Raw genomic sequence first — 24,409 nt, forward strand, 5'->3', positions numbered from 1 at the left:
ACAGCTGTGTCCACATACTTGGCAGGAAGTCAGTGACGCCTTCAGTGATCTTGGGCTCCACCAGGGCTGAACCTTGTCACTGATTGGGTTTGTGATTTTGATCAATCGCAAGGCGCAGTCAGGGGGAGGAGAGTGTCCGGTTTGGTGACCTCATGACGCCTCTCTGGTTTTTGCAGATGATGTGGTTCTGCTGGCTTACACCAGGACCTCCAGCAAGCGCTGGAGAGGGTTGCAGCCGAATGTGAAGCTATGGGATGAGAGTCAGCGAGTCATCTTCCAAGTCAGAAAATGATGGCTTGCTCCCTCCAGGTTGGGAGTGAGTTGCTGCACCAAGTGAAGGAGTTCAAGTATCTAGGGGTCTTATGCATAGTGAGGGTGAGATGGAGCAGGAAGTTGAAAGGAGGATTGGTGCAGCCTCAGCAGTAATGCAGGCATTGTACTGGACCATTGGTGGTGTAGAAGGAGCTGAGCTGGAAGGCGAAAACTATCAATTTAGCAGTCGGTCTAAGTTTCAATGCTCAACTATGGTCACAAGCTTTTGGTAGTGACTGAAAGAATGAGATTGTAGGTCGATGCAATGAGTTTTCTCCGCAGGGTGTCTGGGCTCTGCCTTAGAGACAGGGGGAAGAGCTCGAAGATCCGGAGAAAGCTCAGAGTAGAGCCGCTGCTCCTTTGTGTTGGGAAGAACCAGCTGAGGTGGTTTTGGCATCTGGTTAGGATGCCTCCTGGGCGCCTCTCTTTAGAGGTACTCCGGGCACATCCAACTGGTAGGAGACGTCGGGGCAAACCCAGAACACGCTGGAGGGATTACACATATCTTCTGGCCTGGGAACGTCTCCCAGAAGGAGCTGGAGGACATTGCCGGGCAGAGGGATGTCTGAGTTTGCTTACTCAGTCTGCTGCCAGACTGACCTAGTCCCAGATAAGTGGTGGAAAATGGATGGATAGATGTATATGCAAGTCTCCAGCCCACATGGACTTACAAGTCACCAAAAAATACAGTTGTGATGAAACATTCACAGTCAGACATGAACATACCTTTGTCTTCTGTTCCAGGCTTTACAAATAAAAGCAACCATTTCTACAATCTTCCATCCAGAATAACTCATCAGAAAAAAGTATATATGAGATATACTGTATATGATAAGTAGATTTGTCGTCCTTATATTTCAGAAAATGTTGTTTAGATCCACTGCACAAATTTTAGAGCCCTAACGTGTGTGTTTGTGTGTGTGTGTGTGTGTGTGTGTGTACCTTAGCCTGTGTGTGCAGCAGTAGGTGTGTGTTCAGAGTGTCCTCTGCCTCATGGAGTTGCCGTCCTGCTTCATAGCTGTTGGACAACACACTGCTGCTCTGCTGTACCCAGCTCAAGACCTGTAATACACGCACACACACACACACACACGCACACACACACAGAGCACGTCATGTGGTTCACTCAGTATTTACATGAAGTATCATTACTTTTGTATTCAATAACAAAATCCTGAACATTGAAATTCAGCTTCTATAAAGAAGAAAAAGAAAATATTGAAAACCTTGTCCACAAGGTGTTCACATGACAGCAGCAGCTGTTGTCTCTGATTGGTCAGGTCATGGTGAGCACAGTCTTCACTTTGAGTCTCCTTTTGCTCCTCCTCATTTCCCAGCATCCTCTGCTGTCCTGCCACCTGCCCACTACCAAAGGAGAAGAAAGGAGGAGGGTTAAGCAGAACGTACACACAAAGAGGTCATGAAGAAGCTCCTATTTGCCCAAATATCATCAAGAACCTCGATTTATTCTCCGGCTAGCTGCTAGCTGATAGCTGTTGTTTTCACTCATCAACGTCCCAGCACACAAAGCGCTCCTGGCTACAGGAGCCATTTAGCTCAAACTTGCAGCCTTGTAGTTGGTCAGATAGAGGTTGGATCCTGTTCTCACCACTAACAAATCAAGATCACTTACTCTTGAGGGTCTGTTGTTTTGGTTCGAATTGCTGTGTTCAGATGTAAACAAACAAATCGCATCAAGGAGGAAAACCAACCAGAATTCAATGAAACCACCCTGAACTACGCAGGTTTCAAAATGCTAATAGAGGCTGTCAATCAGCTTGGAAGAAAGTGAATGGACACAGTGGATTCTTGACCCAGGCCATCATTCTTCAGTTCACATCAAGAGGTTGCAGGAATGCATTCTGGAAGCCAATAACAGCACCTATATGTGGGGTCATCTGCTGCAGTTTAAGGAAGATTTCTAAATAGGGGATTGTGAGAGAAGAAACATTCTCTGGCTAGAAGACCAAAAAGCACATAAAGAACATCGGATCCAGAGCTTTCATTCAGGGAAAAAGAGAAATATTACTAAGGGATCATGACATCATCATCATCAGATTTATTGTCTTGTAATGTGACCTGATAGCCAAGTTTCCATCCAAATGTAGGGCAAATTTTAACCAAAATGTCCAGTAAATAATCAAAATGAAATGTAGTGAATACTTTTCTCCATCATCTCCTGAGATAAATAGCTGGTGGCGCTAATTATTCAGTTGGTGCCATTAAACTATTACAGAAGAAGAGGACACAACAAGACAATGTCATTCAAAGAGCGGGAGTCAAAGCTCAAATGATGGAAAACCATGTGGGAAACGTGATGGAAATATGTACGTTACAGTCTCCTCATCGCTCCACAAAGATTTGATGTTTTCAGCTCTTCAGTGACATTTAAGTCACATGCTTCATGTACGTCATTATTTATTCACTAAGTCTGTTTACATTTGCTTTTTATCTACACAATTACTTTTACAACACCAAACACTTTTTAAGATATTTCTGGTGTATCCACTCCTCTTTTTGGGTGCAAATTGAAAATTTGGCTAAAAACAGATGGGTGGAAATTGACTTGGTGAGAATATAAAATTCTGGCAAGCAGTTTTGATTTGAACATTTTTCCTACCTTGTAGAAGTTGTGGTAGCTCTCTGCTGTTTGGTCTCTTCCTGCTTCCTGCTCAGTTCAGACAAATTGAGTTCTTCAGCCTGAGAGAGACATAACACACTTTAAATAATAAGGACATACAGACAGAATTCTGCCACTGGCAGAGGTGGCACTGGCCCACCCAGCCAAGTTTGATCAAGATACATTCTGTAATAATAAATATATAAAAAATATATATGGAAATAAATAAATATAAACTTGATTTATTGTTGACTTTTGTGTGTTGAATTTGTCTTCTGATTAAAATAGAACTGTTGAAACAAGTCCTAGGAAGTTACAAAAATGCAAGAAAACTCCAAGGTACTCTCTTTAAAAACAATTAAAATGTCTTTATTGTCATGGCCCGGGCATATTAGACTTTTAAGACAAGACTCCAATGCATTCGAGCCTTCGTCAGGGAGTCAAACAGATCTCATGAAACACTTGGCCCTTTTCTAGTGGTATTCCACCAATAGGAATCTCCCTCTTGGATATGGTGTTGTGGCCTAGGGAGGGTGTTGACATATATGAACTCCAGCACATGGTGGCGTTTTGGCCCACAATATTAATCAAAACTGAATTAAAGAGCAACAACGTGAATACAAACAATGGCAATGCTTACAAAAATCAAAAAGATGTTTACAAAAAAGCAGTAAAATCTGGATTGGTCATTCAAGTCCTGAAAGTCAAAATCCACAGTGGGATTATAATTGGTGCCATCTTGTCTCTGTGTGTGACTGGCTCTTAGAGGTGAGTAATGAGAACCAATGGTGGGGGTCTTTTATCCAAATGGAATTATCAGTTCACACTGGGATGTAAATTGGTCTTCCCATCTTGCTGGCTCTTGTAGCTTGAAGGATCAAAGATGGTTTGGGTCAGTGGTCTGGTTTGGTGACCATACAGAGAGAGAGGACCACCCAACCTTTTTGTACAGGATGCAATGATGAATGTTATAAGTATCACTAGTAATGAACCTGAGTGCAGAATGGTATACAGCATAAAGGAAAGTTGCAGCCAAAGCATGCCTGTACAAGATGTCACCATAGTCTAAAACTAATAAAAAAAGCTGCCTCAACAAGAGTTTTTCTACAATTTAACAAGAAGCAGGATCTATTCCTAAAGAAAAGGCCAACCTTTTGCCTTAGTTTACTCACAAAATTTGATACTTAATTTTTGATATCTTCTCATCAATCCAACTGCCAAGGTATTTGTATATCAAGACTCTTTCAATATTGGTGCCACTTTAAGTTGTGATGATGAATATTTTTGGCTCTAGTGAAAAACATAAATTTGGTTTTGTCTGCGTTTAAGACTTACCTTTAGATATTAAGCACAACTTCTAAATCTGCAAAACAGTGCTGAAGAGATACCACAGTAGACTGTACAGTATCTGCAGCATTGCACCATTGGTTCTCATTACTCACCTATAAGAGCCAGTCACACACAAGCTGGCACCAATTATAATCCCACTGTGGATTTTGACTTTCAGGACTTGAATGACCAATCCAAGAACTGATCACTGGGCAAACCAGCATAAGGCACAAGATGATACACAATATGCCATGCTCCAGTGACATACAGACACTCACAGACATTTACCAGAACACACACACACACACACGCACACACACACCCACACACACACTCAAAGGGCATGGACCCCTGCCGTTTGCAGTCAGATCAAGAAGAACAGAGGACTATAAAGCCATGGACTTACAAATGTCGTTTTAGATTTTGTCTAAGGACAATTATTGTTGTATGTTGATATGTGTGTATATCATATGTGTGTCGTTACGTGCTTTAGTTAGACTTTTATTCCACTGCCTTTAAGCCGAGAAATGTAACACTAACATAGTTCCATCATCCTTGATAACACTAACATCATCTTTAGTACCATTCTGCTTGGTTCACTTTCAGAATGCTAAAGTTACTATCAAAAATGCAAAATTAAGAATCATGCAATTGCTATACTGTAAATACTTTGATAAATGGAGTAACATATTCAGGAGTTGAACCCACCCAGGAGGGGACTGACTCTGCTCCCCCAAAACTCTGCAACCCCTGGGATTGGCTAGGATGCAGGAAAGTTTGCATTTGGCTAGTCTGAAGATGTGACTCAGAGCAACAGGAGGTGAAACTTCAAAAGTCTAGAGTCATGAGTTGAGGATCAAGCCTAGGAGAGCATAAACCAGGAGCTCTCTTCAAATGGGAACTTTTCAACTCTGGACCGGCTGACTTACTCATCATTACAAGATCCAGACTCCAGCTTCTCACCCCAGCACATCAGATTCCATTCTATGGAAGAAACCACCCCAGGGAGCAAGCAAGTATTCGTACAAAACCTTCATCAACTTGCTTAAACCCTGGTGCTTTCATAATTTGTAATTTCAACTGGCAATTCAGAACTAAGCTGTTGTACCATTGATTTGACTCGCTGCTTCTCAGGTAACAGTCATCTCATCTGTTTATCAGGTCTCTCATACCAGCTACCCAATAGATAACTCTGCATCATGCATTCAAATCATTCACTAGCCATAGCCTTGTGTACCAGTTTCCCTTTCCCTCTTGTGTCCCTCTTGTGTGTTTGTAAAATGTTGTAGTGTTTAGTACTTGTAGGTGTAGTATTACTAATAAATGTGTATGTAATTAAAGTGGACTTGTTTGTGTTTTCCTGTGCTTACATCTTAGTCACTTAACCTTAAAAGACCTATACTCTTGCAAAATCATAATTGAGATTAATAACAATCATAATTCTAATTGACCTCTCTTGTGTGGCCAACAGAAGGACTATTTCCCTATTATTATACATATTCTAATATGAGTTATGTCACTGGATGAATAATTTTTAGTTGGAGTTGTGCACAATAATAACTCATAATTCCCCCATAAAATCATAAACCTATTTGAGTGCACAAATGCCTACAGTGCAGCCTTTATAGACTGATGCTCTGTTGGCTTAGCATGTTGGATAGGCAGTGTTTTTCTGTTATTGCCTTTGTGATGCAGAATGTTGCAAAGTGAAATGGTCGCTGTTTTTTCAGTTTGTCTGTTTCTTCTTACTTTTCAGAAGTCAAGTCAGTTTTTAAAAACTGCAGTACAGACCTCCATCTAATGTCCCAATCTCATTCCTGCTCCTCAGAGGTTGAACCTTTTAGATTTTAACTACTCAATTACTATTCCTGTAGTGCCACCCTCATGACAAACTCTACATGTTAAGCTCCACTATTTGTAAGGTGGGTATATTAGAAAATGGAAAGTAGCATCAAGACAACAGGAAATTGTTCACATTTCTGAATCTGATTATATCTGTTGATTGGTGGGAGGTTTCATTCCTAATCCCAGCTAGCAGCTGGTTACCTCTGATCTGGATCCCAACTGCAGGTTTCCACTCTCATCTGAAGTGGATGTAAGCTTCAGATCTGGTCTGGATCCAGACTGAATGCCTCTGGTCTCCTTCGATCTGGAATCTGTGTGTCCGGTGTCTTCTGATCTAGATTCAGGCTTTGGATCTGATGCGGACACAACCTCCAGCATCTCGTCAACTGTGAGACTCCAGTCCTGCTGTGAAAAAAACCAAACAATTACTGTTTTTAAATATTACTACTACCACTACTAGTACTACTAATACTACTACCACTACTACTACTACTACTAATAATAATAATATGAATAATGTCATAAAAAACGGTATCAGTAGTAATCAGTAATCAGTAGTATCAGTAAAAAACAGTTTTCATATCTATGCTGTTGCACAGCTTTATGTTCCTCTAAAACCAGGTGACACTATAAATGTACAGTATACAGTATATATAAGTATAATAATTTTTAATGGTGGCAGATTTTGAGAAGGTTGTTCATGCTTTCATTTCTTCTCATTTGGACTGCAGTAATTATTTTTACTCCGGTTTGAGGTTTAAGTCAATCGCTCGCAATAAAAAATGTTGTCACTAGACTTTCACCAAACTGTAGCTAAGCAGATCACATCACTCTCATCATTGCATCTTTGCACTGGCTCTCTGTGAGTTTTTAGAAATGATGTTTCTGATCATTTTGACTTTGCATAGTCAAACTCTGAGTTGTTGAAGCTATTTAATTGTTAATACCTTATAAGCCACACATTGCATAAACTTCATGCAAATGAGACTGAAATTTGATCTGCAAAAAATCTTCTTCTTAATATTCTTAGATTACAGATCAAACAAAAACAAAATTCTACCTGGCACAAAGTTATACAGGTTGTTTTTGGTTTAAAACAAGCAAGCTACTCACTACTTGCAGGTGCTGACACACCCACAGTGACAAACCAGTAGCGTTTGACGCAATTTGTCTGCACCATTTTCTTTTTTACACTCAGTCTAATCAGGTCTGGTAGGGTCTCTGGTCTGTGCGTCAATATGTCCAATACCTGTGTGGATCCAAATGGATCTGAGTATGCTCAATATCAGCTTTGATTACATGGTGTGTCATAATCACCACAGGAGAAAAAAATGTATTTAATCAGTAGCCTTAAATGACACCGTTTGGAGTTTAACTGACAGATATTAAATTGGTTATAAAATTATGATCTTCTGTTTGTTCCAAAATGTTTTATTGTTGGTGAAGAAGGTGAAAGCAGGACTTTACATCATTTTTATAAATGAGTCTTTGAAGCATTAACAAATTGTGTTTGGAATTAGTTTCCAGTGGTGCAAGAAGTACTCAGACCCTTTACTGAAGTAAAAGTACCAATACAGCAATGTAAAAATACTCCATTACAAGTAAAAGTCCTGCATGAAAAATCCTACTACAGTACAAGTACATAAGTATTATGAGCTTGATGTAGTTAAAGTATTGCAGTAAAAGTACATAAGTATTATGAGCTTGATGTAGTTAAAGTATTGCAGTAAAAGTACATAAGTATTATGAGCTTGATGTAGTTAAAGTATTGCAGTAAAAGTAGTGGTTTGGTCCCTCTGACTGATATATTATTATATATGACATCATTAGATTATTAATAGTGAAGCATCAGTGTTAGAGCAGCATGTTACTGTTGTAGCTGCTGGAGGTGGAGCTAGTTTACACTACTTTATATACAGTTAGCTAGTTTGGTCCAGTGGTTCCCAACCTAGGGGTCGGGCCCCTCCAAAGGGTCAGCAGATAAATCTGAGGGGTCGTGAGATGATTAATGGGAGAGGAAAGAAGAAAAAACAAAGTTCTGATACACAAATCTGTTTTCAGTTTTTGGACTTTTTCTCTAATCTTTGATTTTTGCTGAGATATTGGATCATTTGAACATTTATTGAAATGAAAGCATGTGAGAAGTTTAGAGGGAAAAATCACTATTTGGTGGAGCTGTTAACAACTCATAGACATGTGAAATGTGACCCCGACTACACACTGCTTTTTGTAAGACGTCAAAAGCCAAAAAGGTTGGAAACCACTGGTTTCATCTTTAACAATGTGTTGTATTTTAAAAGCTTGTTATATTATCCATTGTGTCAAATCTTCATCTGAAAAGTAACTAAAGCTGTCAAATAAATGTAGTGGAGTAGAAAGTACAATATTTCCCTCTGAAATGTAGAAAGTAGCATCACATGGACAAGTAAAGTATAAATGCCTCAAAACTGTACTCAAGTACAGTACTTGAGTAAAAGTACTTAGTTACTTTCCACCACTGTTTCCATGACTTTAAATTATTAAAGGACATTATTAAGATATTTCTGCTCTTTTTGCTTGGAGTTGCTTGTTAATTGATAGATCATCATGCTGCTGTTCGTGTTCTAAGGTCTATTAAAAAAATAATAATTTATGCATGTTGGGTTCAGGTAGGGTTTTCCTGGATCTATTTTGGATCTGCCCAACATTTCTAACCTGTGAGGACCTCTTCTCCTGACTCTGAGCATGTCAGGCTGGCCAAATATGTTGCATCTTTTAAAATCACTTCTTAAAACTCACATTTTATTAGACAGACTTTTCTTCAATTTAACTTTAACTTAAATTTTGCTTTTATTTTATTATTTGCATTTGTTGTTGTTTACTCTGTTTGTTTTTCGTTGCATCACATGATGTCACAGTGCGTTTGATTGTAACACCGCTCAATGTGTATTAATCATGTATTTAATATTACTGACACTTTTTTATCTTCAGTGTGTCACAATGCTGTAGTGTTGATATAAATATAAATACTGCATGTCTGCCTATTTTTCATATATTTCCTGGTGATGTCTTCCTACTATTGCAGCTGACTGTCTTACTGGTATCTGACCAGTTCAGCTTCAGTCTTCAGCTGGTCAACCATGGAAGAATGATTCTTTCACTGAGTTTCATTCTGCAGCTTGATATCAGAGTTATCATCCAGAACGTTCAGCAGACAGACTATTTTTAAACACAGTCATCGGAGAGGAGAGAATGTAAGTGCAGGCAAGATTTATATTTATAAACTGAACACAAGATGGATGCTGACAGGAAAGACTGATGACTTAAATCAGCTGTTAAACGCAGAGGGTGAGATTTACTATTATTAATCTTAAAATTATAATAATACAGTCTTTAGGATGAGTTATATTATCAATAAAGTAGGCGATGACCTGTTCGAGAAATGAAAAGAAATGTAATAGGACTCACAAAATATATTGCAACAGCAATTGCGACAAATGGGGAGAGACACAGCAGATGATTCACAAGAATACTGAGGTAAAAACTGTCAAATGCATCAAATAAATGCCTTATCAAACGACAGCCTGTGGTGATTTTACAATATCGTCTTCATGTTCAAGTTTAATGAACACAAGCTGCAGCTCCACACTTCCTGTTCATCTGGTATAAAAATAATCATGTTCATTAAACATTATTGCTCTGTTTTTTCTTCCTAAGCAGATTTAGTTACAGTGCTATTTTCATTAGTTCATATATTTTTAGAGGACTGATTCAGCTTAGCTCTCTGAGTATTTTTGTGGTGTGACTGCTGTGTGTCTGCTGTCGTTTAGATTTCTGTAGAATAAAAGTATTGATACACTTTTTCGCCTACCACAACCTTCCTTGGAGCAGAGAGAAGTAAACTGTCCAGCAGGTGGAGCTGTTTCAGCTGGAACCACTCTGACCAGACCATAAAGCAGTCTGGTCAGAGTGGTTCCACATTTTTACTTTCAGAAAGACGGTTGTGTTTATCATCCACTTTAAAATTTTTTTTGTGATTTCCCTTGCTGAAATTGACATTTTGTATAACAGAGTTTGTAGTTAAGGGAATTCCTTCTCAACAGAAAATACTTTGCCTTCACTGTGAGATACTGCATTCAAACAGCAAAACTCCCTGAAAATCCTTTTACTTCACACACATTTCTTTTTGATAATATCGATAATGCACAGTGATGATATCCTTTCACTGCAGGCAGCTCCTTTTTTCAGTAATTGTGTAAAATTTTTTTTTAACTATTTTCCACATACTCCCAACTATTTTAATAGGTTTACAAAGGATGAGCTACAGCTAAAGCTTTAAAATGATTTCTGAACACCATTCCAAAACTCAAACATCTCATCGACCTATTTGACCCCATACTATGACTGAATCTTGCCATCTCTGTGCACTTTCTGTGGGTGTAATGGCAGAACTGAGAAGTGAGAAGCTTTTGAAGCGCCAAAAAGATGATGTTTTATCTTCTGGGCACAAGTTATTAAAATGTATTGTATCATATTATATTATCATATTCATTATATTAAAATATTGTCTTATTTGCACATGATACTCAAATAAAGCAAAAAACCCCCCCCAAATACCTGTGAGCTAAATGAACTGATATAATGTGAGCTGTCCATGTAAACCTGCTCCCTGCTGTATTTGTCTCTTACTTCTGAACTGGTGTGTCTGGCCTCTTGTTCTCTCTTGCGGCTCATGATGCTGTTCTCCGCCTGTTGGAGCTGCAGCCTGACGGCCAGGTCCGCTCTCCTCCTTCGATCCTGCAGCGTCTCCATCAGCTCCTCCAGCCTCAACGCCACCCCCCTGCTGCACTGGGAACTCTGGGAGCTCTGGGAAGAGAACGCAGCATCAACATCTCTGCACTCGTTCACTCACATTTTTTCCCAGAAAGCAACAGGGGCAAGCTCTATTTCCTACTTCAACAACATATTTCTAACTTTATTTTAAGTGTAAATTTCCAGCAGTGTGGTCAGAAGTGTGCTTTACTGCACCTGCAACACACCCAACAGTGATGTGACAGTGTACTGACACACCATGGAGTACACCTTCACATCACTGCAGCGAGGTGTGAAGAAACCACAGGAGGTCAGTAAAAACAAGATGGTTTAGTTACAGTTTAAGCAGGAAAGGACTGAGATTAAAAATATCTTCTAGAGGATCATACATAACATACAACAAAAGCTATGTTTTAATTTTGCCATTTCAATACAGTAAATGAATGTTGTGCATCATTTTGTACAGATGGGAGAAGATATTCAACAAGCCCTGATAGACATCAAACAAACTGTGACTTTGGAAAAAAAACTGCTCTAATTGCAAATTTAAAACTTGAGCATTTGTGTTGAGCAAAGATCGTACAGTTTCCATGACCACAAATCCTGTGATTTTCATCTGTGTGTTACCATTCCTCCGTCTTAGAGTGTACAAGATATAGACTGAAAACAAATACCAGATTTACTGAGGCCTTTGCACCTGTTCTTCAGGTGCAGATGGGCAACATTTTTTCAGTGAAGATTACTACATTAAATCCACCACTGAACTGCATCAATGAGTTCTCCTTCACTTGCACATTTGCTCCATTTTCTCAGTAATCTGGCCCAGATTTGTTAGACATTGTACAGCTGGGACAATCACCTCCTCCTCGTCCTCATCCTGTAGTACTTCTCCTCTCCTCTGGACGGCTTCAATCCTCTGCAGCTGTCTGAGTTTCTGCAGCAGAACGCTGCTGCTGGTTAAAACTTGCAGGGATTTCCCCAGAAGATCTAGAATCAAAACACAAAAACACAACTATGACTGTTGTGTAGATGAAATTCAAAGAAATCTCTCTCTCTCTCTCTCTATACATATATATATATATATATATATGTGTGTGTGTGTGTGTGTGTGTGTGTGTGTGTGTGTATGTATGTATATATATGTATATATATGTATATATATATACTACATAGTTTAAACCCGTTTATCCTGTTTAACCTGCAAAACCTGCAACCATCTACAACAAACCACTTAAACCAGTTTATGGGCAGTTCAAATCAATTGATCAAAGCTTTACACCAGTTTATACTAGTTTAAACCAGTTTAAAATACGTACAGACCTTCAGCTATAACAAACCAGTTCAAGCCGGTTTATCTCTCCAGTTCATCAGTGCTTTAAACCAGTGTATCTTGTGAAATCCTGATTTCAGCCAATTTTAAAATTCTATCCATCTCAGATTTAAAGCAGTTCATCTCCCTTTCAAATGGTGGTGGAATGATAGTTGATTGACAAAGAATCAATAAATTACTGAGTTGGCAATGGATTCATAGTTTTCAGTTGTTTCTCTAAAAACACCAATTTAGAGACTGAAAGACAAATACAGTCACACTTGCAGCAAACCTGCATGAGGAGACACAGAAGAACATACTAACTGTGGGCCATAGTGACACCAGACTAAATGATTCAGAGCAGATTAGTAATATTTAATATATAATACAATAAATACTACTACAGTTACTATAACTAATAATAATCCTGGTTACCTCTCCTCATGGAGTCGTATGTGAGCTGCACTTCAGTCAGTCTGTCGTTGTCTGGTCTGACCTGCAGATCCTCGACTCTGTCGACACTGACAGCAAACTGCAGACAGTCAGATGGACAGAAGTTAGTGGTATTTGTCAGATATGTTCAGAGTGGACCACAGAAGTAAAAACTGAAGTAAAACTGGTTCAAACAAGAAAGAAAAATCAGAGGCAATGAGTCCTGACAACGACATTTTTTGGCTAAAAGACTTTGTCAGTGTGGAATCTCGTGTTTAAAGGTGTTAGAGGCCTGTGTCACCAGGTTGTGCTGGTACATACAGCTGGGTACACATGACAATGAAAATTAATTTTGTATTTGTGAATAATATGCTAAACAGGAAGCATGTATGAATAACAATTATAATGGACCTACAACTGACCCTAGCATGCCATAAGTGAAATTAACAACAGAAACAGAAATGAGGTCTGTAATGACAGCACATATACTGTACATATACTGTACATAATCACACACACATATATAATATATTTTTATATTAGTTTCCTGTCTTACCCAGAGTCAGATAACAAAATGGATATCAGTTTCATTCCTGTGTGTCCAGGACAGAGATAGACCCAGGATGGGTTTAGCCTACCTTAGCACAAAGACTGGAAGCAGGCCAACAGGATTAATCAACTGGTGACCATAAATATCTGTACAAAAATATTATGGCAATCCATTCTAGAGCTCAAATGAGGAAACACCTCAAACCCATCACATTTATGCTGGTGCTGGTGGCCTTGGCAGTCTTAAATTCTTGAAGGAGGAGGACCGCACCCAGACTTGCTTGTTTCATTAATTTAAAATCAAAACAAATCAAACCAGCCAAGAGAACAAACAAAATAATCTGCAAAATTTTTCAAAATATTGAAAGCTAAATAATAACAGTTAAACTTGGCTTGTAAGGAAACACCTCCAGTCCAGCTCTTCATTCAGTCCATGTGGCGATAGTGTTTTTAATTTATGTATCCATGCTTCATATACAGTATATATACATATAATAATTATTCATCAAACAAATATCACACTTTTTAGACCCCAGTTTGTTCGACAGTTCATTAAGTGTACATTAAATAATCTCATCAAAAAACTGCAATTAATAAAAAATGTATTGATTACCATCTAAGATTTGCTCAGACCACTGGAAAAATTATCAATGCACATAATGTCCCCCTCCCAGTGGTAAGAGAAGGTCTGAACACCAATAAGTCCCCCTCCAACTAGAGATTTGCTCCTGAGACCCATATGAACAGGTCCCCTCCTCTAAGGGCGGGGGCCATGCCAAAGGGGATCTGACCTTCAACGGACCAGCAACCTCCTATGGGTCAGGGGGTGGCCAAAAGCAGGAGAAATCAAGGATGAAGGGTGACCTTACATTTATTAAACAAAAAGATTTAAATAAATGTAAGGTCTAAACCAGGTGACCTGGCCAGTCTTTGTCCTGTCTGATCCCTTCTACCCCTGGGGTCCTTTCACATTCACATTTCACTGACACTGAATTCAGACTGGGGTAGTTGGTTTGAGCTAAGTTCTAACTCTACTGTCAACCAGCTGACTCTTGAAAGGAGTAGTGAGGGTGTCGTTGGCTAAAAATGTATTTGAATGACATTTCCATCACGCTCTGTGTTACTGTGGCTGACGTTTGTTGGCTGGTTTCACCTCTTAAAAAACTGAAGGCACAGTGGATTGAAATAGAACCAGAGAGCTCATTGTTGTACAGTTTTAGATAAAGGGTGCAGCAGGTGACCAAGGTCATACAGCAGGTGCTGCTAATAAAATTGCAGCCAGTCAATGTGCATGGCTTACTGTGGCACACCACTGACCCAGCGAATACACAGCCCTGCCGGAAGAATGTGAGACTCAGAGCTGATGTCCTTGATGGAGACACGTGACAAGGATAAATCACACCCACAGTCCTATTGTTTAACCACAGAGAACACTTCAGTTCCAAGAGCTTTCCTGCCTACAGAGAGGAGGTCAAGGGTCAGGGGTCACACCAGCCTGACAATAGATGAACACATTACTTATATTACTTTGAGTGTCAGACCACACTGAGCTGCAGCTACAACATTCATTCAGCTTTCATACAGCTTGGGGTCTAACACTAGGCAGTAAATACACTCTTTGATATTTAAAATATATATTATAATATAATATATAATATATATAATATATTTAACATATATATATATATAGAAAAAAGTCTTCCTGTAAACGTTTGTTCTGTTTGTAGTAACTGGTAAGATAAGCCAAATTAAAAAGTCTTTGTTTGAGACACAGTTTTTGCCCATGACAAAACATCAACAAGTACTTACTTACTTACAAAACAAGTACTTAGGTTGTTCATTATAATTCAACTTTGCAGGGTTTTGTTTGTCTCTCTCTGTGTGTGTGTGTGTGTGTGTGTGTGTGTGTTCACTGAATTTCTGGAAAAGTTCCTGTCGTGGAAGAGAGCAAATGAGATAAAGGTTTTTAGAGATACAATATAGTCCTGAAGAGGCAGCCTAAAGCATACTGTACATTTTCAGGACAATCAGTCAGTGATGCTCCATAGTTCACATGCTTAATGCAGCACCATGACTTCCTGACTGATTGTTTGAAAGTGTGCACTAGAGCTGAAACTAATGATTATTTTCATTATCTATTAATCTACAGTTTTATTTTCATGGTTAGTCGATTAATTGCATTGTCTATAAAATGTAAGAAAAGAATGAAAAATGCACTTTATAAATTTTTAGAGCTCATGATGATGTCCTCAAATGCCTTGTTTTGTCTGATCAACAATCCAAAACGACACCGAAAAGCATCAAATCCTCACATTTCAACCAGCGAATATTTTGCTATAATTTTTGCTTAAAAAATAACTACAATGATTATTTGATTATCAGAGCAGGTACCAGTTAAGTTTCTACCAACTAATTGACTAGTCAACTGATCATTGCAGCTCTGGTGTGCACCTTCATGCTCATTTGACTGATTGTAACCTCTCACCATCATCGCAGCTGTGGTAGAAGTTAGTAGGATTCATTAACTTAGGGTTTGCAGGGTTTAAGAGTTTGTCATGTGTGTGTGTAAGTTGACTATCTACAACCTATGAGTACTAACACACACACACACACACACACACACACACACACACACACACACACACAGGGTGCTGGCGCAACCATCGGGAGCAATTTGGGGTTTAGTTTCTTGCCCAAAGACACTTCCACATCTGGACAAGAGGAACCATCGTCCTTCTGATTAGTGGACAACCAGCTCTACCTCCTGAGGCACAGCCGCCCCTGTACAGCTGCATCCTTGACTCATGCTTGTTGCTAATTTTGTGGCCTTTGTAGGTAGCTATGTCTCTGGTTCTGGCACAGGAAGATGACGTTCCCATTATTGAAGAGGAACTCCACACAAAATTATTTCTTTGAAGTCTACATTCAGTGTAATCACATAGCCTCTTGTTAGTATATTATATTAATACAGGTGATTTTTCCAACAAAACACATATTGTGTTCCTACCTCCTGTGCTCTGCAGTAGAAGTCAGAGGCCAGCGTCAGGACCTCCTGTCGTCTCTCTAGCAGACGGAGGAGCAGCAACCATCCCTCATTCAGAGATACCACCATGGCCTTGTACACCTCCTGCTCTTCCTCCTGTTTCCTGCTCCTCCTCTCCATCACTCCTTCATCCCACTTATTTCGGTTTTTCTCCACCACAGCCAGCACTTCCCTCTCATGTTTCTGGAATAAAAGACGGTAACAGTAAAATTCAAAATCCCACTGACATCTGTAATAATGCAAATAACTAAAAATCCAACATGGGAACATAACCTCACTCAACAGTATGTCACATGGTTCACTAGATTAACACAGATATTACAAAAACAAAAATCCCACAAATTTACAGAATTATAGAAGCTAGAGGAAACAGGCAATAGACAGGAAGTGATACTGGCTCTCTATTTGTTTGTACACCGCATGTCTTTTTGTTTCCGTGTGTACCTTGAGTTTTTCCATCAGTTGCTGCTGTTCCTGGATCATTGTCTGGTTTTCTTCCTTGTTTGATCCGATCTCACAGAGACCTGGATGAACCTGGACCAACTGGAGGTGGACCAGTGACCCACTCTGTATGCACGTGCACGCACACACACACACACACACACACACACACACACACACACACACACAACTTTATTATTAAAGTTATTATTATTTATATATTACAACATTATACTGATTTACATTAATTTCCTGGAGACTTACCCAAGCCCTAACCCCTGACCTTAACCTTAAACTTAACCTTACCTTAACTTTAAAGGACCAGTGTGTAGAAATTAGTGGCATCTAGCTGGTGAGGTTGCAGATTGCAACCAACTGAATACCCCTTCCCTCTCTCTCCCCTTCCAAGCATGTAGGAGAAGCTATGGTGGCTGCGAAACTCGCGAAAAACACAAAAGTCCCTCTCTAGACTAGGGATGAGCAGAGGGCCCATTATTTGTATTTGTATCTGTATTTGTTGAGGCAGTAAAATTATCTGTATTTGTATTTGTATTCAAATTAAAGTGGGAGGAGGCATAAAACTCCTGTTTTTGTTTTTATTATGCTTTTAATTTTAGAAAATGAAAGTGTTACAATAAGTGTTCATGAATAAACTACCTTATGAAGGAAGTCCCCACACCGGGTCTCAAACTGGAGTCTCCCAGATCATAGACGACTGCGCTGACAGAACTCTATCTATTTATACACCCATAACACAGAGACAGCACAGTGTGTAACGTGTAGGGAGGAACTTCAAAGGTGATTATTGCTTTGAGCTTTTCATTTATTTTATCAATTTTATTTCATCAATTTTAGTTTTACAACCTAACTTCTTCTAAAGGAGAAGGGGAACAACAGGTTATTGAGAGTCCCTTGGGAGCACTTTGCTTGTGTCAGTAGTTCAACTTTATCTCTGGGGAACACCCCCCACTCCAGGAGTGATGTCCAAATAAGGAAATGTGCGTCATGTAGCAGGTGGATGTGACTCCCCTCGTTGAGACCTGCTGATAGACATAACAGCAGAGCAGAGGACAGAGACTGAGATAGCGATGTGGACATCACTCCCGGAGTTGGTGGTGTCCCCCAGAGATAAACCTGAACTACTAACACATGCAAAGTGCTCCCAATGGACTCTCCATAACCTGTTGTTCCCCTTCTCCTTTCCACAAAGTTAGGTTGTAAGAAAATAGGCAATAAATGAAAAGTGCAAAGCAAGAATCGCCTTTGAAGTTCTTCCCTACACGTTACATGCTGTGCTGTCTCTGTGTTATGGGTGTATAAATAAATAGACATCTAGCCACATATTGGTGATGCACTTGGTTCAGCTCAGTAGTCATACATGATCTGGAAGACTTGAGTTCAAGACCCGGTGTGAGGACCTCCTTCCTACGATAGTTTATTCATAAACTCTTATTTTAACACTTTAACATCCAAAAATTAAAAGCATAATACAAACAAAAACTGTATTTTTACACCTATTTCCACTTTTATTTGAATACAAATATAAATAATTTTGCTGCCTCAACAAATATAGATACAAATACAAATACTGGGCTCTCTGCACATCCTTTCTGGTAGTCTCAGCGAGCTGTGGCCAGGGAGCAACGCACTGCGGTTTTGTTGTGAAGTGTGTGGTGGGTTGGAAATGTGTTTCTAGTCGGATATTTCAGCACATTTTTTGTTGTGGTGGGTGACAGTTGTTTGAGAGAGGTAAGGAATCTGGGAGTGTGCAAAAACATCACATCCTCTGGATTTTTGCGGAAAACCGGCCTGAGTCGTCCACTTACAAATTAGTCCACAGGCTGTTAAAGACAACCGAGAAAGTCAGGAAAGGTCTCATTTTTTAAGTTGCGTTACAATGTGTTCACTCATTGGCAATAAAAAAATGATTAATACATGTAAATTGTTTCACAGTACTTACCTTAAAACCTTAGAACCTTAAAAGCTTAGTGACAAATCTAGTGACTTTTTGGGCCAGGTATTAGCTCCTTTTTCTTTGTGCATTTATCCATGTCACTATGACTTCAGGTTCTTGACTGACTGACTCTGTGGGATAGAGCATCAGCCAGACAGAGACATAATTAAGATGTGTATGTGCATTTTGGTGTTCCTAACAACCAATCACCAATCAATTAGTAGTGTTGTTCTTTTGTATTGTTTTGGTTCAAAATAAAACTTCTTTACTATTAAACCCATTTTTTCTCCACATCGTATTTAAAAGTTAAAAAAAAAAGAAAAAACTTTTTTAAAATTCTTGTTTATTTTAGTGTTTTACAGCCCTCATAAGAAATTTAAAAATTGGAGCGTAGAGGGAGAGGCGTGAACCACAATTTGAGGCAAAACTCCACATTTTTCCTTTTTTGAGTCATAACTCAGTCAAATCTGAAATTAGACTTGATGAGCATTGTGAATAAACATCCATAAATCAGCTTGGAAATCATAGAAAAAAGACACTTCAGAACTTGCCTGAGAATTGATCAAGTGATAGTTTTTTGTACATATATGGCAAAAACTGCAAACAGGAGCTGCGAACAGCTGATTCAGCAAACTTTTAATGGAGTCAAATCAGTACATATGGATAAAAACCTCAATCACAACAATTTGAAATTGGCCTCAGGGTTTATTTTAGATGAGGGGTGTTTGAGGTGTGCAGTTATCTCAGTTTTGTCTGAGGAGGGGCCCACAGTGTAAGACTTTGAAAACCCCTGCTGTAGACTGTTAATATTGTTTTACTGTGTTCTATTTTGTTTTTGTTCTCCACAGAGTGACCTGCTGACCGCTTTAGGTCAAATAGGAGCAGCGTGTATCTCTGTGCACGTGAGTGTGTGTTAGAGCATTCCTGAGGGTGATACAGTATCTCTGGCATGTTGACCGAAAAGGACACATGATGCGTGACCACACACACACACACACACACACACACACACACACACACACACACACACACACACACACACACACACACACACACACTTTAAAACACTGATAATAGTTTCTCACAACTATTATCACACAAACACACACATATGCTCACATTTTAAATACACACTCACCTTCAAAACGCTGAGATTTATCAGCTGTTAGATTCACACACACACACACACACACACACACACACACACACACACACACACACACACACAGTTCTCGTCCATTTACATCAGCATCAGTAAATAGTCTGTGCTATAACAGGAAACAGCACATGGATAGAGTACTGACAGACGAACTGAAAGCTTGTATTTCCTGGAACAGCCTCCAAAGGAAGAATTTTAGTTTAAAGGCTTGCTTAAGTCACAGCTATAACAGGCTTTAACCAATCAAAACAGATGCTCTGTATCTAACTAAACTAAAAGCTACTCGATAGCTCACTAAAATTGAGGCTAACAGAATAGTATCCAGTTAAAGTGTGATAGCTAGTTAAAGTCACAGGAGTCTGAAAATCAGGCTAAGATGTTGCTGAAAAGGGAGAATCTAAGTTTAGCAGCTCACTTAATTAAAATTATCAGTCTGATAGCTAAAGAGAATTGAAGCTAACACTCAAATCAAAACTACCAGTCTGTTAGCAAACTTAAGTGAAAGCTCACACCACAAGAACTGACTGAAGTCAAACAGTCTGAAAATCATGCTGTAGCTGAAAGGTTGAAAGCATTGACTGTATATAAAGACAGACGACACGTCTCCACTTCCTGCCACTATGCCGAAGTGAAGCCAAAAAGGAGCTGTCATCTTGCTTGTGTGACATCATTTGGCTGAGTCTGCAAGGTAGATTCAGGTGGTGGGATGACGGCCTGCTGTCACAGCTGTCAATCATGATGTGACACCCACTTTTTTGTATTGTCAGATAACTAATTAAAAACAAAGTTATCAGAAAAATGAGCACTTGGACAAACATCAGCGTAATAAGAACTACCTAAAATGAGAGAAACCATCTTTGGGAAAAATTTATTTGATGTGTACTTAGATTTTTTAGTTTGGTTCATGTCCCATCTGCTGACATGGAGGGGGCAGGACTTATGACCTATACTGCAGCCAGCCACCAGGGGGCGATCCAGATGTTTTGGCTTCACTTTTGTGGAGCTGTCATGACGTCCATCTTTATATACAGTCAATGGTTGAAAGGGGAGAATCTGTTCAAGGAAATGAAATGGAAGCTACCAAAGTATTACACAACTAATAAGGACCTGGCAAACACAAGTGATCGATTAGACATCAATTAATTGTATTGAGATTGTTGCTGTCAGAAATTGCTGATGTCTCTGACTCAGAATTATAACTAAGAGGCTAACGCTAATGTTTTGTCACGATTGGCTGCACGTAATTAGGTATGAGATTATGTCAATGAAGCATAATATCTCACCAATGCTGTTTAGCGAGAGTTTGAACACCTGCATTGGTCATGTGACCTTTTTCACCCACTTCATATCTTCCTCCAAGCTAATCAGGAAACTTCTCCCCTTTGAACTGGATCAACTGGATTTTAGCAGTAGTGAGTTGCTAGTATCAGTTAAAGTGGAGGCCTTGTTTTTAACCAACAACCAGAGCTCAACAAGCTGAATGCTTATTGGTTTCCAGCATACCTTAAGGACAGACACAACAATCTGTGATTGGCCAGCCTGGATGGCAATGGTGCTGAGAGTAGTGAAAGACCTGGAAGGCTTCATGTCTCTCCAGTTGTCATGAAGAAAGAATAAATGCAGGATCCTTTTGGAAGTTGAGGAATGGAAGTATGTTCCAACCCGCAGAGTTCTTTTGGGACTACTTTAAACTTTTTTCTTACTTTAAATTTGTACAGTGATGTTCTCTGGGTAGATGAGATTTCCCATCGTTCCAATATGCTGCTATTCCAGCTTATTCTTGTTCTCTTACTTCCTTTTTTCTTTGTTTTCAGCGTTGGCAGCAAAGGTCCGCCATTACTGAAACAGTTCCTGGATTAAAGTTGAACCAGTTTGTATTGGGAATTATCTGGCTCCCAGTGTGAACCTGGATCAACAGCTGTAGTCCAGTTGCTGGTTGTTGGAGTTTCCTGTTCTTTAAACGAAGACAGGTGAATCTCCGACCTACAGAACATAGAGAACATGTATTAAAGAAAAAAAAGGTTCTGTATAGTACATATATTGCTCTTGAGATTTTTTCCCCTAGGGTGTTATATATTTCCAGCAATAATTAAATTGGATACATCTCTACAAATGCAAATTTTACAGAAAACTTAAAGCCATTGCATAACTGGGTAAGAACTGAAAGACCAATGCAGAAATGTCGAAAAAACTGCATTCATATATTTCCCACAACAATACAATACCAAATTTAAATGCCATTGTACACATCCTTGTGTTGTATTTTTTTCATTTTTGAGCAGATATATAATTATGATATTTTGCTTTTCATGCACCTCAAAAGAAAAACAAAAGTTTTGGCTTCAGCTTATCTTAGCGAGACGACAAAAGGATGGTGGGTTTGAATATCTAGCATCATGTTTGAGGTAGGATTATAATGTTTCCATTTTTACAGAGGTACTGAATCTTTTTTAATATGGGGGTTACAAAGACTTATCTATTCCTGTCGTCACCTTTATCTGACAGCTTTTGCAGTGACCTCAGCCTGTGCTGAAAACATGTGGATGAGGTAGTTTGAGATACAGTGACAAAATCATGTTGTTGCCTCAACATTATATGGACATGATTTCATTGGTCAAACGCTTGTTTCTGAAAGTGAAATTTTGGAACACTATAAAAGATGGAAAAGAACACTGTACACCAAAACCACCAGACACTGAAACAGTTTCTTCCCCCTCACCATCACACTTATGAACACTTAATTAACTGTTGCACTGTGGAATACCCTGGGCACTATAATACTCACTGCACCTATAAATTATATTTATCTATTTTGGTCTAAAATAAAAAAAAATGTGCAATACATTCCACTGTATATCTGAACAGGCTGTATATACTGTACATAACCACCTACTATATGTATATAAAGTAATGTCTTTTTTAACCATCTAATATTTATCTTAGCACTCTTTACTTCCTTGCACTATTTGTATCCTGTTTACAGTTCACAGAAATGGTTTCACCTGTATATAGTCTTTCCTTGTGACTATTCCTGAAGATTGTTGTGCTGTTACTCTGTGTAATACATTGAGATCTCTATACCAGAGTAAAATTCCTTGTATGTGTAAACATACTTGCCCATTAAAGATGACTCTGATTCTGATCTGAAGATTAAACTAGGTCAAAGAACTACTTTTAAACTTGAAGTTTCTTCATTCCTCTTATTTTTTCTTCAGCAGCAGCAAGCCACCAGAACATTGCAAAGATAATAACTGATAGAAATGCCACGTTCTAATGAGCCATGGCTTTATTCATGGTTAATAAGTCATAGATGAGTTATAATCCATTAAATTAGTAAGCATTAGAGTTATATGCCTTACTTAGAATACATTTAAGGTTCCCAGGTTGTAAAAATCTCTATGGTTAGTGTTTATTCATTCTATTCGGTATTAATACAGCTATAAATGTTAGCAATACATGAAAAAAATCTTCATAAATTATTAATAAATTGATTTGATTTTGGCCTAGACCTTCTGCAGCCAGAAGGTAAATGGTCATTTTTCACAACCTGACAACCCAAAATGACACTGGACCCTTGTTTACTGTGTAAACATTTCAATAAAAACTGTTTAAAAGGATAACAATATAGGATGTACTTGTGATCATTTAAGATCATCACCTCATTATGTGAAGTGAGAAGTAAAACTGAAATGACAAAAAAAAAAAAAAACAACAAAAAACAACAAAAAAAAAACACTGGTGAAAATTGTAAACCAATAATCTGTCATGAGGTTATAATTTAGTATTTTTATGACTCATGGACAAAACTACAAACATTAAATGGTAAATAATTAAGAAAAACACAAGTGCCACATAATTAACAGTAAATCACCATATCCAGTAATCAGCTCACCTAATTTAATTTTGATTAATCAAATTTAATGTATTTACTACTTACAACACTCTGAGGGGCTCATTTTAAAAGACAAATGGGATTTTCTTGTTCTTGTTCTTGTTCTTGTTATAAAAACTGATTAGCAAAACAAAGTGTTATTCACCTGTTTTTAAGAAAATTATATCTTATTAATAATTTGTCGTAAATTTACACAGAAAGAAGAGAATATTAGAAACTGTTTAAAACAGTACCTGAGCCAGGTTCACGGAGATCAGGACGTTTCACTGCTACTGCTGCTGAGACTGTGGAGCCACGAAAAAACCTTAAGAAGAAACACAGCTGAGAGGGGAGAGAGTGAGAGAGAGAGAGAGAGAGAGAGAGAGAGAGAGAGAGAGAGAGAGAGAGAGAGAGTGAGAGAGAGAGAGAGAGAGAGAGAAAGAGAGAGAGAGACAGACAGACAGACAGATAGAGAGAGAGGTGGTAAAAATAGATGTGGTTTCCAGTTGGATTATCACTCAGCTGAATGACAGGGAGACATCTGCCCTCCATAAGCAAACACTCCTCTCTCTCTCAATGACACGGTTTGTAAATATATCTGCAAATGAAGACATGAAAATCAAAAAGAAAGATTAAATCATTGGTAAACTCAGATAATCATGCCATGATGACCCCAAATACAATAAAGTATATAATATTAAACAAATCAAGTTGTATTGATTATATTGATATCAAGTTATATTGATATGAAACA

At 38.6% G+C, this 24,409-nt stretch overlaps 1 protein-coding gene across 3 annotated transcripts in view; it reads right to left on the reverse strand.

Moving 5' to 3' along the window:
* ccdc141 (coiled-coil domain containing 141) overlaps positions 1 to 24,032 on the reverse strand; it is a 64,585-nt gene extending 40,553 nt beyond the window's left edge. For 2 of the 3 annotated variants that reach the window (XM_067602785.1, XM_067602787.1), the window contains exons 1-11: positions 23,910 to 24,032; positions 21,288 to 21,767; positions 16,675 to 16,797; positions 16,195 to 16,413; positions 12,642 to 12,738; positions 11,757 to 11,884; positions 10,775 to 10,951; positions 6,308 to 6,511; positions 2,933 to 3,012; positions 1,539 to 1,677; positions 1,255 to 1,374 (exon numbers count right to left, since the gene is read on the reverse strand). In XM_067602785.1, coding sequence (XP_067458886.1) covers positions 1,255 to 1,374; positions 1,539 to 1,677; positions 2,933 to 3,012; positions 6,308 to 6,511; positions 10,775 to 10,951; positions 11,757 to 11,884; positions 12,642 to 12,738; positions 16,195 to 16,413; positions 16,675 to 16,797; positions 21,288 to 21,371 — 1,371 coding nt within the window. In that variant the 5' untranslated portion in view covers positions 21,372 to 21,767; positions 23,910 to 24,032. The remainder of the gene's footprint in view (positions 1 to 1,254; positions 1,375 to 1,538; positions 1,678 to 2,932; positions 3,013 to 6,307; positions 6,512 to 10,774; positions 10,952 to 11,756; positions 11,885 to 12,641; positions 12,739 to 16,194; positions 16,414 to 16,674; positions 16,798 to 21,287; positions 21,768 to 23,909) is intronic. The other variant, XM_067602786.1, reaches the window with a different exon arrangement.
* Positions 24,033 to 24,409: the final 377 nt, after the last annotated feature.

This window comes from Thunnus thynnus, chromosome 11, assembly GCF_963924715.1.
Source record: "Thunnus thynnus chromosome 11, fThuThy2.1, whole genome shotgun sequence".
Taxonomy (NCBI): domain Eukaryota; kingdom Metazoa; phylum Chordata; class Actinopteri; order Scombriformes; family Scombridae; genus Thunnus; species Thunnus thynnus.